Source organism: Lithobates pipiens, unplaced genomic scaffold (assembly GCF_037356315.1).
Source record: "Lithobates pipiens isolate NorthernLeopardFrog02 unplaced genomic scaffold, aLitPip1_a1.2 Scaffold_30, whole genome shotgun sequence".
In the NCBI taxonomy this organism is placed as follows: Eukaryota; Metazoa; Chordata; class Amphibia; order Anura; family Ranidae; genus Lithobates; species Lithobates pipiens.
The window spans coordinates 141,305,987-141,325,159 of record NW_027507791.1 but is presented as its reverse complement, the minus strand read 5'-3'; the positions used below and the strand labels follow the sequence as shown (position 1 = coordinate 141,325,159).

Here is a 19,173-nt window from a genome sequence, read left to right as displayed (position 1 = left end):
ATAGGGTCCTGCTCCAGTGCAAGGGAAACATTGTCACTTTGAGCAGTTAAGTGTTTTGCAACTTCAGTGAGCATTTGCCCTATTTTGTGCAATGTTTTCCTTCATTACCATAAGTAGGGGTGTTCCCTTGTTGGGTAGTGGGAAGTGTTCTTAGGAGGATTCACAACAACCAGATGTTGTCTGTCTTTTAGTAAAGTCCTAAGGGAGCGAGCAATAGCTAGAAATCAGTTTTCTATGGTTCGATTTGAGAAGTAAAGATTCCAGCTTAGTATTGGGAAGAACCACAGTTCAGTCTCAGTGCCAAAATCAAGGTACAGAGGCCCCCAATAAGAAAGAACTTATTGACAAATTAATATAATAGAAAAGTTTGGAAAATCCAGGGCGTTGGAAAGGATATATGTAGAAGTTTTGGGGAAAAAAAAATCTTAAAATTAATTCTATCCAAAAGAGTCTGCAGAAGATACTTCCATTTCTGTGTTTTTTCCCTAAAATCTTGGATAATTGTCCAAAGATTATTATGCATAAACAAAACTGGTGCAAGGGTTTGGCATGTGGTGGACCAGGTTGATAAATTACTGGCAGGGGCTGGGAATGACCCAGCTGTCTTGTTCCACATTCCAACCAATGACAGAATATATGCAAGGTGGAGGCTCCTTAAGAACCAATTTAAAGAACTAGGCTGCATAGACGGAAATGTTACTTTTGATCCCAGACCCAATATCATTTATAAAGATATTAAAAAGTAAGGGTCCCAGCACTGAACCTAAGGCCGCGTACACACGGGCGGACTGTTCGCCCAACCTTGTCCGCTGAACAGTGTTTGGGCGGACAGTCCGCCCGTGTGTGGGCTTTCAGCGGACAGTTTCAGCGGACAGTTGGACGGACAAAGTCTTTCGGAAATTCCGAAAAACTGTCCGCTGAAACTGTGTTTGAGCGAACAGTCCGCCCGTGTGTGGGCCTGTCCGCTGTACTTTCGAAATGAGCGGACTGTTCCCGCTCGGAAAGTCCGCCCATTTCGAGCGCGTGTACAGGTAGGCGGGGCCCGCGAAGGAGACGTCGCGGGCTCCGCCGCCTGGAATGGGCTTAAAGGGGAACCCCAACGCCGAAAAAAATCGGCGTGGGGGTTCCCCCAAAGTCCACACCAGACCCTTGTCCGAGCACGCTACCCGGCCGGCCAGGAAAGGGGGGCGAGCGAGCGCGCCCCCCCTCCTGAGCCGTACCAGGCCGCGTGCCCTCAACATGGGGGGGTGCCTTGGGGAAGGGGGGGCCGCGCGGCCCCCCCACCCCAAAGCACCTTGTCCCCATGTTGATGAGGACAAGGGCCTCTTCCCGACAACCCTGGCCGTTGGTTGTCGGGGTCTGCGGGCGGGGGGCTTATCGGAATCCGGGAGCCCCCTTTAAGAAGGGGGCCCCCGGATACCGGCCCCCCACCCTATGTGAATGAGTATGGGGTACAATGTACCCCTACCCATTCACCTGTGAAATAAAGTACAAAAAAAAAACACAACACAGGGAAAAAATATTTTATTGCACAGCTCCGGGGGGTCTTCCGTCTTCGGGGGTCTTCTCGCCGGACTCCTCCGCTATCTGTGTGTAGCTCTTTTACTAGCGGAGGAGTCCGGCTTTCTTCCTCCCCGCCGCCGGCCTCTTCTCCCGACTTCGGGGGTCTTGTCCCCCTCTTCGGTTCTTCTGCCGGGCCACCGCGCCTTCTTGTAGCTCTTTTACAGGCGGTGGCCCGGTCTTCTGTCGCCGCTGCCTTCCGTTCTTCTGTCGCCGCCTTCGGTTCTTCTGCCGGGCCACCGCGCCTTCTTGTAGCTCTTTTACAGGCGGTGGCCCGGTCTTCTGTCGCCGCTGTCGTCGCCGCCGCCGCCTTCCGTTCTTGTTCTTCTTCTTGTTCTTCTTCTTCTTCTCCTGGAGATGTTGACTCGACGAGCTCTCCGGCCGGAATGCCAGAGCCGCGCTGTGCGGTCACTTATATAGTGACAATGGGGCGGTGTCACATGGTATATGTCACATGGGTTGGTCACATGGGTTGATGTCACATGGGGACTATGACATCGTAAGGGGGCGGGGTCACCATGTGACCAACCCATGTGACATATACCATGTGACACCGCCCCATTGTCACTATATAAGTGGCAGCGGAGCGTGTCCCTGGCATTCCGGCCGGAGAGCTCGTCGAGTCAACATCTCCAGGAGAAGAAGAAGAAGAACAAGAAGAAGAACAAGAACGGAAGGCGGCGGCGGCGACGACAGCGGCGACAGAAGACCGGGCCACCGCCTGTAAAAGAGCTACAAGAAGGCGCGGTGGCCCGGCAGAAGAACCGAAAGCGGCGACAGAAGAACGGAAGGCAGCGGCGACAGAAGACCGGGCCACCGCCTGTAAAAGAGCTACAAGAAGGCGCGGTGGCCCGGCAGAAGAACCGAAGGCGGCGACAGAAGAACGGAAGGCAGCGGCGACAGAAGACCGGGCCACCGCCTGTAAAAGAGCTACAAGAAGGCGCGGTGGCCCGGCAGAAGAACCGAAGAGGGGGACAAGACCCCCGAAGTCGGGAGAAGAGGCCGGCGGCGGGGAGGAAGAAAGCCGGACTCCTCCGCTAGTAAAAGAGCTACACACAGATAGCGGAGGAGTCCGGCGAGAAGACCCCCGAAGACGGAAGACCCCCCGGAGCTGTGCAATAAAATATTTTTTCCCTGTGTTGTGTTTTTTTTTGTACTTTATTTCACAGGTGAATGGGTAGGGGTACATTGTACCCCATACTCATTCACATAGGGTGGGGGGCCGGTATCCGGGGGCCCCCTTCTTAAAGGGGGCTCCCGGATTCCGATAAGCCCCCCGCCCGCAGACCCCGACAACCAACGGCCAGGGTTGTCGGGAAGAGGCCCTTGTCCTCATCAACATGGGGACAAGGTGCTTTGGGGTGGGGGGGCCGCGCGGCCCCCCCTTCCCCAAGGCACCCCCCCATGTTGAGGGCACGCGGCCTGGTACGGCTCAGGAGGGGGGGCGCGCTCGCTCGCCCCCCTTTCCTGGCCGGCCGGGTAGCGTGCTCGGACAAGGGTCTGGTGTGGACTTTGGGGGAACCCCCACGCCGATTTTTTTCGGCGTTGGGGTTCCCCTTTAAGCCCATTCCAGGCGGCGGAGCCCGCGACGTCTCCTTCGCGGGCCCCGCCTACCTGTACACGCGCTCGAAATGGGCGGATTTGCCTCCTCCTTACGTGGGCGAGTCCGTTCATTTCAAAAGTTGAGCGAACTGTTTGCCCAACCTTGTTCGTCAAACAGTCCGCTCGTGTGTGGGCAAGTCCGCTCATGCAAATTTTGAGCGGACTGTTTGCCGAAACTGTTTGACGAACAAGGTTGGGCAAACAGTCCGTGCGTGTGTACGCGGCCTTAGGGTACACCACGATAACCTTAGGCCATTCAGAGTAAGAATCCTTAAGCACTACTCTCTGAATTCTGTCTTTTAGCCAGTTTTTCATCCATTTACAAACTGATATTTTTTGCAAGCCTGTAGACTTTCCCTTACACATGAGTCATGTGTGCGGAACTGTATCAAACTCTTTTGCAAAATCCAAGTATACCACGTCCGCAGCCACGCCTCTGTCCAAGGTTTTACTTACCTCTTCATAAAAAGAAATCAGGTTTGTCTGACAACTTCTGTATTTCCTGAATCCATCCTGTCTGTTACTTAAAATGTTTTTTTCCAGCAAGAACCCGTCTATATTGTCTTTTATTAAATGCTCCAGTATCTTCCCAACTATAGAAGTTAAACTAACAAGTCTATAGTTACTTGGTAAAGACTTTTATCCCTTTTTAAATATAGGAACCACGTTCGCCCTGCACCAATCCAGTGGTACTATTCCCATCATTAATGAGTCCCTAAAAATTAGATACAATGGCTTTGAAATTACAGAGCTCAATTCTTTTAGGATCCGTGGGTGGATGTCATCAGGTCCAGGTGCTTTATCCACCTTTATTCTGTCTAAATATTTTTGGACCATATCACTTTTGAGCCATTGTTTCATAGTTTCATAGTTAGTAAGGTTGAATAAAGACACCAGTCCATCCAGTTCAACCCGAGTGTCTACAATTGTCCGTATCCCTGTACATTGCACACTCACATCGGTCCCTACCCTCAAGGAGCCCACAATCCAAGGTCCCCATTCATATACTAGGGCCAATTTTGAATGGAAGCCAATTAACCTACCTGCATGTCTTTGGAGTGTGGGAGGAAACCGGAGTACCCGGAGGAAACCCACGCAGGCACAGGGAGAACATGCAAACTCCATGCAGGTAGTATCGTGGTTGGGATTCGAACCAGCGACCCTTCTTACTGCTGAGAGTGCTAACCACTACACCACTGTGCTGCCCATTGTGGATCATTCGGGGCTGTGTCAATACGATCCCCATTATGGACATGAGATTCCACATGCTCTTTTGTATACACAGAGCTGAAGAGAGTATTTAATAGCCTTCTCTTTGTCCCTAGTCACCCACTCTAGATTATTTTGTAAAAGGGCCTACATGCTCAGACCTGACCTTTTTAATATTAATATATTTGAAGTATTTTTTGTGGTTTGTCCTACTATCTTTTGCAATCTGTCGTTCGTTTTGAATTTTTGCATCCTTGATTTCCTTTTTACATATTATGTTAAATTCTTTGTAACGTTCAAAGGACACTATTGTAACTTCATTTTTATATTTTTTAAAAGCTCTTTTCTTATTGTTTATAGCTTGGTATAGCCATGGTCATTGAAACAATACCAATAAGGCAGAGACCTGGCCTTTGAAAGTACTCAAGGCCAGCTTCATTTCTAACCCCATCTGCAGAAAGTCAAGGATTCTACAGATGGCATACTTCCTGGGGTGCCAATCCCTGGATTCATCCCAGGAGACATAAGCCTTCCAGACTCTATAATATGTGATTCTGGATGCCGGCTTCCTTCATTAACCAAGGCCGATACCACTGAACTTGACAACCCACGTTTCTTCAGAAGGTGGGTCTCAATAGCCAAACCGTTAAATTTAGTGTTTGTAAGGTAGGATAGAATACCGGACCTTGTGAGAGAAGGCCTGGACATGGTGGTAGGGTCCATGGGACCCCTACTGCCATCCTTATGATCTCTGCATACCAAGATCTCCTGGGCCAGAAGAATCACCGACTTCCTTTCCTGCTTGATCTTGCAGATTAGAGGGAATGTATAGATCAGTGAAAACTGATTCCACGGGAACACCAAGTCATCTGTTCTGCATGCTAGCGGCTCCTTTGTTCTTAAATACAAAGTTGTTAATTTCTTTGTTGAATCTGGACGCAAACAGACCTACGTCTGGGATCCCCCATCGTTGACATATTGACAGGAAGATATCGGGGTGAAGGAAACATTCTCCCGGGAACAACTGCTGGCGACTCAAGCAGTCCACCTGCCAATTTTCTACTCCTAGCATTTAGACTGCCGATAGGCAAAGTACACTGTTTTATGCCCAAGATAGGATATGATTCACCTCTCTCTGGGCCGCACAACCTCTTGTGCCCCCTTGGTGATTGATATAGGCCATTGCTGTGGCATTCTCGGATTGGATCCTGACAGGACAATTCTGTAAACTGAACATTCAGGCCCTCAGGACCAAGTGCTCCACCAGAATCTCTAGAATGTTAATGGGCAAGGTCATTTCTGATCTGGACCACTTCTCTTGGACAGTTGCCTCTTCCAGGACTGCTTGCCAACCTAAAAAAGGTTGGCATATGCTGTTACCACTTCCCAGGTAACTGTAGGAAGGATTTTCCCCTTCTGCATATTTTTGGTTATTAACCATAAACTGAGGCTTCGGCGCACCTTTGGAGTCAGACACATTGGGAAAACTAGAGCTTGAACCGTCTTGTTCCAAGCCGATAGGATACTGTTTTGCAGCAGTTTCAAATGAAACTGAGCATAAGGAACGGCCTCTAATGAAGCCACCATCTTTCCCAAGGACCTCATGCAAAGCTAAATAGAAGGATTCATCGTGTTTCGACCACCTGAATCAGTTCCTTTATGGCACTGATCTTTACCTGGTGCAGGAATAACCTTTTCTGGGTGTATCTATGATCAGACCCAAGTATTCTAGCCTCCTTCATGGTTTTAAGGAAGATTTGTCTAGGTTGAGAATCCAACCTAGGTATTCCAGGTAGTTGAATGTGGTAATCATACTTTGGTCTAAGCAGGCTACCGACTGGTCTATCAAGAGCAGATCGTCTAGGTAAACTATAATTGTTATACCTTGGGCCCTTAATCTGGCTAGAAGAGGGGCTAGAACCTTTGTAAACACTCAAGGTGCAGTAGCTAGACCGAAAAGCAGAGCTACAAACTGAAAAAAAAAGATTTTCTACCTTGAAAAGTAGATATTACTGGTGAGCGGGGAAATAGGCACATGGAGGTATGCATCCTTGATGTCGATTGACGCCAGAAGTTCTCCGGCTTGTTGAATGGAGACAACTGATTGGATTGACTCCATGCGAAAAAAAGAGCGGATATGCAGGAACCGGTTTATATTTTTGAGATCCAGAATGGGTTTGACATCTCCATTCTGTTTTGGCAAAAAAAGGTTTGAACAAAACCCCAACCCCTACTCTTTCATGGGGACCACCATGATCACTTTTTGCCAAAAGATGGTCCAATGCTTGAAAGAAAGACTTCTTTTTCTCTGGATCCTCAGGAAAGTTTGATCTGAGAAAATCAGGAGACAGGAACTCTTGGAACTCCAGTTTGTACCCTGGAGCTATTGAGGAAGTCCCCCTTCTGTCTCAACACTCTTGCTGCCAGACCCTTGAGAACTGCAGAAATATTCCCCCTACTTGAGCGAAAGGAGGTGCCTCCTCATAAGGAGGTTTTAGTATTTTGTAGGTTTCCTCCCCCAAGACTTCTTTTGCCTCTGGGGTTCACCCTGAAGATTACCTCTTGAACTTGATGGTGGAGGCCGTCATGACTACCTGGAGACTGATGTCCCTGGCACTGGAGAAGGCGCTTGTTAAAACTAAATACTTTTACTCCTTTTCTTAAATGACAAAGGAGTACTTTTTCCACTAGAAATTCTTTGGATGTATTACCCAAATCATCCCCAAACAGCCGTTTTACCTCAAAAAGGAAGACTAGCCAGGAGCTTCTTGCATGGTGCTTAGCGAAAGGTATGAGGCCTGAAGGATAGAATCTCTCCTAGCGACTATTGTAAACATAAAGCTGCTAGTAGCTTGCCAGATCCTGGGCCTGCTGAACAGGATAACCTTGAGTACCTGATTAAACTGGTCTCTCAAGGATTGACCAATTACTGTCAGCGCAGGCTGAAACCCTAAGCATTTGAGCATTGTCTGCCGGACAAGACAAACTTTTATTCACAGAGGGTATAGCAGTGTCAATTGCAGGTATCCCCACCTTTAGTGAATTTTTTCCTCCATAGGATAAGGTGTAAAAAACTTTTTTTAGGAGGAAAAAATGCTTATCTGGGTGATCCCATGGGAGGGGTTATATGGGAGGAACCTTCTTGCTATTGGTTGCTAGTGTCCAATCACCTAAAGGTAGCGTATAACCCAGAAAGTCATGAATAAATGCTCTGTGTCTCGTGATGTACGATAAAGAAAAGCTTTTCCAGCAATGAATGGACAGGAAAAGCATGCACAGCTTGAGGAGGCTTTAGCGAACCCAAACATTCAGTTAAGGGTGCATAATGTGGAACGGACCATTCAGTGAGAAATTGCACCACCAATCTTACAGATTGTGAAGCTGATTCCCCCGCATTTGACCCCTCAGAAGAGGAGTGATCAGCCTACCCTGAGGGAATTCATCTTCTCCCGCCCCCAGTTCCTCAGTTTGAGGGTCCTGGGTAATGGAAGGGAACCTGTCGCATTTTGTCCCACACTGGGATGCGATTAAAGCCACTAACCTTTTTTTCCAATCCTATCATGGCTGAGGAAAAAGATCTCTTTAGTAATATAGACAGAGGCTGCAGTGTTGAAAACATTTGCAAACATTTCATGGCCACGATGCTCACTCTGACCAGCTACCCCCTCTCAGGGGAGGATGCAAGTGTAGAGATGAGTAGGCTTTTCAGAGCTTGAAGGAGACCCCTTTTTGGGGGTGTTTTAACCCCCCGTCTGGCCATAGCCCAATGCACAAATGCAGAGGTACTACCAGAAGAAATCGCATCCACTGCTTGAGCAATAGTGCAGCAACTTCTGCTGCTATTAACGCTCAGCCTGATGCTGTTAGTAAATGTGCAAAGGGAATGCCTGTGTTACCAACCTCTTACATGCCCCTTTTTGCTCTCGTGTCCCTACGACATCTGCAGCCAGCAAAAAATTTAGCTTTTAAATATACTTCCAAGCTGGACATTGCTGCACGCCAATGCCACGCTAAGCCCTGCCCCTTCCGTCACATCGCGCCCCCCTCTCTTTTCAAAAGAGGGAATTCCCGTGCGAGCGCGGGCCTTCGATCTGACGGGATTGGCGCGTGTGTGGGGTGGTGGTGACGAGGAGACCTGTGACAAGCTGTCATGCAGGGGCGGTGAAAAAAAAACATTTCGGCTTCCCTCATCCAAGGAGAGGGGGAGAGCTTTGTCCAAGTGGGGGTTTTTAGTGGACAAAAAATCCCCTCCCAATCTTACCGGCGGGTCTGAGCTGCTTGACATGAGGGAAGCCTGCTGCTTCTGCTGACACAGGGTGATCTTTGAGGAAAGCATGACAAGGTACGTGCTCTATACAGCCCCCAGTGGTGACTCTTAGGTATGAAAACATTAACTTTTTTTAAAGGAGACATTTCATAAGAAAATGTAAAAATTACTTAGAAACCTCCACTTACCTTTCCCGCCGCAGGGATTTCAGTGGTAAAAGCAACAGACCCAATCTTCACCCCTCACGGTGGGCTCCGTTACAAAATCTTCAGGAACTGGGGACCCTCGGGGAACCCACACTCCTGGACCGGTAAAGCACCCCACCAGTAAAAACTTCATGGCTGAAAACACCAAAGCACTGTATGCCGGGGTCCAGCTCTCTAAAAAGAGAAGTGTTACGGGCTAATTGTTTCTTCCACCACAAGGAATCCGGCTGCATAGTTAGCCCAGCAAGGATTGCTCCAGTGGAGCTTAGCACAGCACAAATTTGCTTGTGACCAGCACCTTAGACAGTGGCGAAAAAACTGAGGTACTCCCAGTAGTGGGAGGGGTTATATAGGGAGGCAACTTCCTGTTTAGGGTGTGCCAGTGTCCATCACCTGAAGGTGGCCTATAACCCACATAGTAATTACTATGGCTCTGTGTCCCATGATGTACGATTAAGAAATAGGTGAGTTGGAAGCTCCGGTTGCACGAGGAGAACTATGATTTAATTGGTATTGTGGAATCTTGGCTTCATTCTTCACAAGACTGGACTATTAATATTCCTGGCTATGCGCTCTTTTGAAAAGACAGGGTAAAATGGAGGCGTGGTAGCGTCTGTTTCTATGTGAGAAGTGATCTCAAAACGAATGTGAAAGAGGATCTAGTTGATGGAGAGTGAGTCCGAAGCATTAGCAGCACAGTGATGTAGTGGTTAGCACTCTCACCATTCGAACCAGCAGTAAGAAGGGTCGCTGGTTCGAATCCCAACCATGACACTACCTGCCTGGAGTTTGCATGTTCTCCATGTGCCTGCGTGGGTTTCCTCCGGGCACTCCGGTTTCCTCCCACAATCCAAAGACATGCAGGTAGGTTAATTGGCTTCTGTCCAAAATTGGCCCTAGTATATGAATGGGGACCTTGGATTGTGGGCTCCTTGAGGGTAGGGACTGATGTGAGTGCAATGTACAGGGACAATTGTAGACACTCACTCAGGTTGAACTGGATGGATTGTGTCTTTATTCAACCTAACTGAATATGAAACTAACTATGAAACTATTAGGGGTGGTAATGTACATAGGTGAGTACCAGTGTTAATTTTAGCAGCAAATTTAGATTTAGCTTTAGTTTAAGTCTTAGGACTAAATGGCATTTTAGTTTTAGTCCCATTTTAGTCTTCTGCAATTGTTTTAGTTTTTAGTCGACTAAATCTCCAGTACATTTTAGTCAACTTAAAACGATTTTAGTCATATAAAATCTAATAGGTAGAGTTAAATTGTAATGCATTATTTAAGCATTTCTCTACCATTCCCGAACTCATTATATACTGCTGGAGTGAAAAATCAAATATGTTATTATTTATGGTATTGAGGTATGAACATGCACTACAGACCAGTGTTAATTTTGATGTCAAATCTCAATTTAGTTTTAGTCTTAGTCTTTTAAATAAAATAACATTTTAGTTTTAGTCCCATTTTAGTCTTTTGAATAAAATACCATTTTCGTTTTAGTCGTATTTTAGTCATTTCAATTGTTTTAGTTTTAGTTGCATTTTAGTAGACTAAAATAGTATTAAGTTAGTTGACTAAAAGGTTTTAGACAACGAAATTAACACTGATGAGTACTATAAAGGTTATCATTAGAGAGTTTGTTATAGACTTCCCAGTGTTAATGAGGAGGTGGAGACTCAGCTCCTTGCACAGATAGAAAGGGTTACAAGGGCTGGGACAGTGATAACAATGGGGGATTTTACCTACTTGGAAATTGACTGGAGAAATGGCACTGCAGGAACAGTTAAAGGGCTAAAATGTATAAACCTATTACAAAACAATTTTATGGTCCAGTTTATTGAGGCCTCGACTAGGAATGATGCTCTGCTGGACCTAGTAATCTCAAACCATGCAGAGCTTATTACCAATATTCATATAAAAGATCATCTGGGTAGCAGTGACCATAACATGATTTCATTTAATGTTATCTGTAAGCAACAAACATACGAGAAATATAAAAACACTTAACTTTAAGAGAGCAAGACTTAGACCGGGAAGGAATATTGGCATTGATGAACACAGAACAGAAATGGGAATTCTTTAAAAAGACTGTTTGCGAACTGACATATTGCTAAAGATAGTAGGACAAAGTCCCAAAAATTCTTCAAATATATTAATAGTAAAAAAGTCAGGTCTGCACATGTAGGCCCTTTAGAAAATAATCTAGAGTGACTGGGGACAAAGATAAGGCAAATTTATTAAATGATATTGATATGGTCAGGAAATATTTAGACAGAATAAAGGTGGATAAAGCACCTGGATCAAATGGCATCCATCCATGGATCCTAAATTAATTTAGCCCTGTCATTTCGATGCCATGGTTTCTAATTTTTAGGGACTGGTTAAGGACTGGAATAGTACCACTGGATTTGCGTAGGGCCAATGTGGTACCTATATTTAACAAGGGATCAAAGTCTTTACCAAATAACTATAGACCTGTTAGTTTAACTTCTATAGTCTGGAAGATACTGGAGAGTTTAATAAAAGACCACATAGATGAGTTCTTGCAGGGAAAAAAAAAACATTTTAAGCAACAGGCAGCATGGATTCATGAAAGACAGTTGTCAAACAACCCTTATTTCTTTTTATGAGGCGGTAAGTAAAATCTTGGACAGATGGGTGGCTGTAAATGTAGTATACTTGGATTTTGCAAAAGTGTTCGACACACACACGGCTAATGTGTAAGGTAAAGTCTACAGGCTTGGAAAGATCTATTTGTAAATGGATAGAAAACTGGCTAAGAGACAGAATTCAGAGTAGTGGTTAATGATTCATTCTCTAAATGGTCTAAGGTTATTAGTGGTGTATAACAAGGTTCGGTGTTGGGACCCTTACTTTTTAATATCTTTATAAATTATATAGGGTCTGGGATTAAAAGCATAATTTCAGTCTTTGCAGATGACACCAAGCTATGCAGTGGAATAACGTCCTTACAGGATGTCTCCAACTTACAAGCCGACCTCAATGCACTGTTAATTGGGCAACTATGTGGCAAATGAGGTTTAATGTTGATAAATGTAAAGTTATGCACTTGGTGGCTAAGAATAAGCATGCATCATACATACTAGGGGAAGTACAACTGGGGGAAATCGATGGTGGAGAAGGATCTGGGGGTTTTGAACAGTAGATCATAAGCTTAATAATAGCATGCAATGACAAGCTGCATGCATTATTATACAAAGCAAGCAAAGTCCTTTCTTGTATAAAGAGAAAGAGATATATAACTTAGGCCCTGTACACATTAGCAAGACCTCATTTGGAATATGCAGTTCAATTTTGGGCACCAGTTGTCAAACACGATATCAGGGAATGGGAGAAAGTGCAGAGAAGGGCAACCAAACTGATAAGAGGCATGGAGGAGCTTTAGCTATGAGGAAAGATTAGAGGAACTGAATTTATTCTCTCTTGAGAATAGGAGATTAAGGTGGGATATGATCAAACTGTATAAATATATAAGGGGTCCATACAGTGAACTTGGTGTTGAGTTATTCACTTTAACCACTTGAGACCCGCGCTATAGCCGAATGACGGCTACTGCGCAGACCTCCTTTGCCGGGACTACGTCTATTGACGTCGTCTCGTGCACGAGCGGCCTGAGCGCCCCGAGGGGCGCGCGCGGCGCTCTCTGTGATCGGCGAGTCTATGAGACTCGCCTGATCACTGATCCGAGCAAGGGGTCGATCCCGACCCCTTACCACGTGATCAGCTGTCAGCCAATGACAGCTGACCATGTGATACAACGGAGCCAGTAGTCGGCTATTATTCCTCCTCGCACTGACAGCGCAAGGAGAAAAAAAAAAGAGCCGATCACCGGCGGCCGTGATTGGGACATCAGTCCCGATCACGGCCAGCCCTGCCAGTGCCCACCTGTCCCCTGCCAGTGCTACCTCATTAGAAAATAAGTGCCCCCCGTCAGTGCCACCCAGCAGTGCCCACAGTGCCACCCAGCAGTGCCCACAGTGCCACCCAGCAGTGCCGCACCCCAGTGCCACATATCCGTGCCATCAGTGTCACCTATCAGAGCCACCTATCAGTCCCATCTATCAGTGGTACCTATCAGTGCCCCTTAGTGCCACCCATCCGTGCCATCCATTCGTGCCATCTTATCTGTGCCGCCTTATCTGTGCCCATCAGTACTGCCTTATCTGTGCCTATCGATGCCACCTTATCTGTGCCTATTAGTGCCGCCTTAACTATGCCTATCAGTGCCCACCAGTGCAGCCTATCAGTGCCCACCAATGCAGCCTATCAGTGCCGCCTCATCAGCGCACTTCAATGAAGGAGAAAAATGACCCGTTTGCAAAATTTTATAACAAACTATTAAACATGATTTTTTTTTTTTGCATCTTTTTTGTTTGTTTAGCAAAAAATAAAACTCCCAGCTGTAATTAAATACCACCAAAAGAAAGCTCTATTTGTGGGAAAAAAATGAAAATTGGTCTGGGCAGGAGGGGGGTTTAAGTGCCCAGTAAGCAAGTGGTTAAAGGTCATCACAAAGGACAAGGGGGCACTCTTTATGTCTAGAGGAAAAGAGATTTCATCCCCAAATACGGAAAGGTTTCTTCACAGTAAGAGCTGTAAAAATGTGAAATAGACTCCCTCCAGAGGTGGTTCTAGCCAGCTCAGTAAATTGCTTTAAAAAAGGCCTGTATTCTTTCCTAAATGTACATACTATAACTGGGTACTAACATTGATGGGTAAAGTTCATCCTGGGAGTATCGGATAGCCTCTTGGGGGATCAGGAAGGATTTTTTTCCCTGCTGTAAGCAGATTGGATCGTGCTTTTGCTGGGGTTTTTCGCCTTCCTCTGGATCAACTGTGGGTGTGGGATTGTATATATGGGTTGTTTGATTTATTTTTTTTTTTTATTGGTTGAACTAGATGGACTTGTGTCTTTTTCAACCTGACTAATTATGATAAATTCAAATACTTAGAAATCACCATGCAAGTTACATAAACTGTGATAGGACATGATAGAGGAGCATCCACAGTCAGTTGTCTTAAGCCAGTGGATCATTAAGCCAGTGCGAACATGGGAAGGGATAAAGGGCAACCCTCCCCAGTTCCCCTGTATTAAAAAAAAAAAAAAAGTCAGGAATTACACCATTAGTTCTGTTACTAGCAGAGGGACCCTGTTACTACAGATTAACCCAGGACACAAAGACACGTCCAAAGCTAAAGCTTATCAAGTAGCAGAAAAATATATGCCCACGCCACTGAATTAAAGGCTTTTCTCATGTCTAACAACACTATCACTTTAGAATTGAAATTAGTATGTGTTATTTGAAGAGTAACAAACAACCTCCTAAGATAGATCTGAGCACACCTGCAAGGCAAAAAGCCAATTTTGGATAATATTAGCAAATTAAAAACTGCCGTAAACTGGGTACAAGGGACTATTTGTATGTCTTCTACTGTTCTGAAGGGTAAGCATTTAGACCCGAAGATTTAAAAAGGAGCAAAGGAGGAAATAGCAGTCTCAATCTCCTCCATGTCTTTTTTCAACAACCCCCTATATTCCCTTCCCATTTAAGGAAGTTCAAAAGAAGTGAAATAAGAGTGCATAGCAGTGTCTGTAAAAGGTGATTGAGACATATACAAGGATTGAATTGTACAAAAGTAGACATGGCATTTGGTGTATCACTTACTACAGAACAATGTGGTTTCCAAATGCTGGTTATACAGTAGATATTGGGTTATAGGCAGGCAGAACCAGATAAACCTGCAGGCGGTCATTTTAATCACAGTATTCAAATTGCTGTCTACACTGCATAAATTGCTGTTTACAGGCTCGCTCAATGAGGAACAATGGATAAGGACATAGGTATTCCAGACAATCTTTGCCAGTAATTTGTAGTGGAGGGATCATGCACATAAAGATGCTCTGCCACTGTTACCTGATCTTCCATATACACTACCTTTTCCTCAGAAATTTTGGTATAATCCTGTGTAAATACTGATATATCCATATTATTTTTAGCCCAATAGTGAGTTATCGCCAGCTGTCAACCTAATTTACATAATCTTCAAATCCATTGGGCATCCATTTTCCTGTACTTAATTCCAGACTGTTATCCTAAATCAAGATTACCTTCCATGGGGGAATTATGGGAGATAGCCATTGGTAAGTACCTCACATCCTCAATCAAACGCAACTATCTACAATGAACAGTACCATATCTATGCGAAAGAAGGTATGAGCCCTTCCAGAGTGACAGGAAAATACCCCCACTTCCTGGTTCCTCTGTTACCACACATCAATGAGGTCATAGCTCTGAAACCATGCCTTAGAAAGAAGAATACCCGTTACACACCCTCACATATCTGGATCGGAATCTATAACTATGTTAAAATCACCCTAAACTGTTATGAGGAATTTATTGTGACATGACTATGTAAAATGAGCCCAACTGCTTCTTTATGTATATTATTATTATTTTTTCTTTTACTAATGGTTTAACAACTGAAACATAATCTTAAAGAAACAAATAGCCTTACCTCAGCAAGGTGAGCCAACAGAGCAATGCTCTGCACAGTTTTTCCTAGGCCCATTTCATCAGCCAAGATTCCATTAATACCCTAAAAGAGCAAAAATATGTTATGGCTATTAAAGCGGTAGTAAACCCGCAAATTTTTTTTTAAACCTGCAAAGCAAAAGGCATAATGAGCTAGTATGCACCGCATACTAGCTCATTATGAAATACTTACCTTAGAAGGAGGCCCCGACATCTGGCCCGATCCACGCCGAGGGAGCTGACATGCTCCCTCGGCGTTTCTTCCGGGTATCGTGGCTCCGGCGCGGTGCGTGCGGGAGATTTCATTCCGGCCGGCCGCTGCCGGATTTTCAGGCCGAGAATCCCCTTGTGCGCATGCGCCGCTGCAGTCAGCGGCGCATACTGAGGGGAATATCTCCTAAACGGTACAGGTTTAGGAGATATTTTTTTTACCTACAGGTAAGCCTTATTATAGGCTTTCCTGTAGGTAAAAGTTAAAAATTTGAGTTTTTTAAATTTTTTTGTCAAAGCCTAATTGAACAAGCTGAAGAAAAGAAGCCGATTGGGTACCATGCACAGCTGCACCAGATTTTGCATTCTCCAGATTTAGTAAATCTCCTCCTTACTGTCAACAAACAGAAGATTTTGCCAATATCCATATATAAGTGACAACCTAATATGTTGTATTTTCCCCTAATTTTCAGTTCTAGTACAATTATCATTTAGAAGGGAGAGGGAATTTTACCAGCGGGAACAAAGCCCATCAAAAAATGGGCTTTAGATACACTTTATTAAAAAGCTGTAATACAAATCTCAGTGAAAGCTCACTAAACTCTATCTGAAATTATGAAATCAAGTGGCATTTTAATTTACTTTTTGTTGTTCCTTGAACAACAAGCATAACATACAAAATGCTTTAACAAGCATAACATACAAAAAAAACCACAATTAAATCCCTTAAATAATGAGTACAATGGAATTATTCACAATTCATAACGCAATCAGTGATTTTAACTCACCTGTTCATAAAGATTTGCCAGCCAATTCATGCCTTTAAGTTGGTAGCCTTTAAGTTTCCCACTGAAAATTGTGGGCTGGGGTATATCCTCTCCTGCTCTTATTGAGGGATTAGCCAGACTGTAACTCTCTCCAAAGCTTGATTGAGCCACCCGTAATGCTGCTGCTCTGCTTTCCTTGGCGTCTTCATCAAATGATCTGGTCTAGAAAGTAGTATATGTCTCAAAATAAATGTTGAGTGACTTGTGATCTTGTAATCTGAGTAACAAGGCTTAAAGAGGAACTTCACTCTGTATTGAAAAAAAATTAAGTCTGTAGCTACAATTACTGTAGCTTCTGACTTTTAAAAACATGTACTTATAAGCCCATTGAGTCCAGCACTAGCCTTCAAGAACCCAAAGTCTTCAGTTCTGCGCCACCATCTTGGATTCAGGAGCCAACTTTGACTTCCTGATCAGTTGCAGCCAGCGCCCTACTACACATGCACCAGATCAAGGGGCGCAGGGGGACTGGTTCTGTAGCCTCTTAGGATGTGCGATATGCATCCCATGAGGCTGTTGGAAAAGGGGGCATTACCCTTGTAAGCAATAAGAAAATAGTAGTAAGTACCTGCTGTAAAAAAGGTACTTATTACCAAAAAAACAAACAAAAAAGAAATGTATAACAGTGAGGGCTGATATTATTTTATGTCTTTATATGTGAGTGAAGATCCACTTTAAACACACAATAAAATTCATACATGCAATTAAAGCTAATAACAAATTCCATGTATAATAAGCAAGAAAACATGACAGCTAATTAAATGATATCATCTATGCATATTGCCTCCTCAGGATGACTGCTCTGCAGAGTACATCAGCTAAAGTAGCAATTTTTCGAAAGAAGACCATTAAAATAGAAATCATGACTACCTACCCTAAAAAATAAAAAAAAAGTAATAGTTTCCTAAAACGTAACAATAAACTAGTTAACAAAAAAGACCACCCATGAACAACAGCAATAAGAATCTCACCTGTGCCTGGTGTATCCTAAATGCTTCCTCTGCATTCTTCAATGCTTGGGATTTGAAATAGTCACTGTCTGAAATCACAAAAGTTAGCAGACTGAGTCTAAGTACTACCTAGTCATGATGAGGATGTTTTTTTTGTTTGTTTGTTTTTTTAAAACAAAGAAGGTTTACAAGTCTAAAAGATTTGCATAGTAAGAACAGCAATTCAAAATTGTATTCTACAAATTGAAAAAATCCAGTATAATATTAATCTGCTACCAACACCTCATAAGTATCTGAACTACAGGTAAATAAAATAAACATGAGTTGGGCACCACTACAGATTTTGCCAGACCTCTCCAGGAACATCCTACGGAGATGTTCTCCAAGAGACAAGTAACAACAACCATGAGCAAAGATTTTTTTTTTCATTTTGAGTTTTTTTTTGTTTTGCATACACTACCTCCCTGGCAGAGTTTTAATTTCCCCCACACAGCATGGCTCTACCACACCTATAACTAACCATAACTAACTATAGATCTGTTAAACTTCAATAGCTGGGAAGATACCGGAGAGTTTAATAAAAGACCACAAAGATAAGGTCTTGCTATAAAAAAAGCAACAGACAGAATGGATTCATGAAAGACAGAAGTTGTCCAACAAATCTTCTTTAAAACCTTGAACAGTGGGGTGGCTGTGGACATGGTATACTTGGATTTTGCAAAAACGTTTCACATAGTTTCCCACACATGGCTAGTGTGTAAGGTCTACAGGCTTGAAAAGATCAGTATGTAAATAGATAGAACACCTCCTAAAAGACCAAATTCAGAGAGTAGTGGTTAATGATTCATACTCTGAATGGTCTAAGCGGGTTATCCATGGTATATATCTTTATAAATGATATAGGTGCCACCTGCAAAGACTGAAAGTATAATTTCAGTCTTTGCAGGTGGCACCAGGCTATACAGTAGAATAACGCCCTTACAGGATCCTACTTACAAGCTGACCTCAATGCACGTTTATTTTGGGGACTGTAATACTGGAGAAAAAATGATATTAATGCAGATGGGACATTAGAACAATAGGTCTCGTACAACAAAGCTTTGACAGGACTTTGATGTTAGGAAAATTACAGTGTTTACAGCCGGCATGCAGTAAACATGGCTCAAACAAGGCATAAGGTCATTATTATCTAACCAGCGGTACTCCTGAGGATATTCAACTGCCCCCTTCACAGCTGGCCAGCATGGTATCTGAAGGGTGATGGACAACCTGTGTGATAATTTGCTCAAAGGAACTGAAAGATTGAGCCTGGGAGAGGAACAAACTTTTTATAACCTTTGGGTCAACTGTCTTCAATGGCCATGATGACCAACAACCCCCACCCCCCAGCTGGGGTGTGGGTCTAAAGCCTGGCCTGAGATTGATAGAGAATGCGTGTGTGTGAGTGTTAGACCTATAAGACCCCTTTCTTCCCCTGTTACCCCATCTGCCCTCTCCTCATTTATAATTGTAATGTAATTTATAGTAAGTAAATCCAACCTTTATTCTAAGAATCAGTCATCCTTTTATTAGAAGCCAGACACCCCAAAACTGAGCACATGTTACAGGGACTATGTGGTAGATGAGCTTTACCGTAGATAAATGTAAAGTTATGCACTTAGGGGCTAAGAATATGCATGAATCAGAAGGAGCTGGGGGTTGAGGTAGATCATAAGCATGCAATGCCAAGCTGCGGTTTCCAAAGCGAGCAAAATCGCCTCTTATATTGAGAGGTGTGGACTC

General features: G+C 44.1%; 1 protein-coding gene across 2 annotated transcripts in view; it reads right to left on the bottom strand.

The window, feature by feature from the left end:
- The window catches only part of INO80 (INO80 complex ATPase subunit), a 392,097-nt gene that overhangs the window by 237,054 nt on the left and 135,870 nt on the right, over positions 1-19,173 (bottom strand). For both annotated transcript variants that reach the window (XM_077464921.1, XM_077464922.1), the window contains exons 11-13: positions 17,413-17,480; positions 16,403-16,603; positions 15,388-15,468 (exon numbers count right to left, since the gene is read on the bottom strand). In XM_077464921.1, coding sequence (XP_077321047.1) covers positions 15,388-15,468; positions 16,403-16,603; positions 17,413-17,480 — 350 coding nt within the window. The remainder of the gene's footprint in view (positions 1-15,387; positions 15,469-16,402; positions 16,604-17,412; positions 17,481-19,173) is intronic.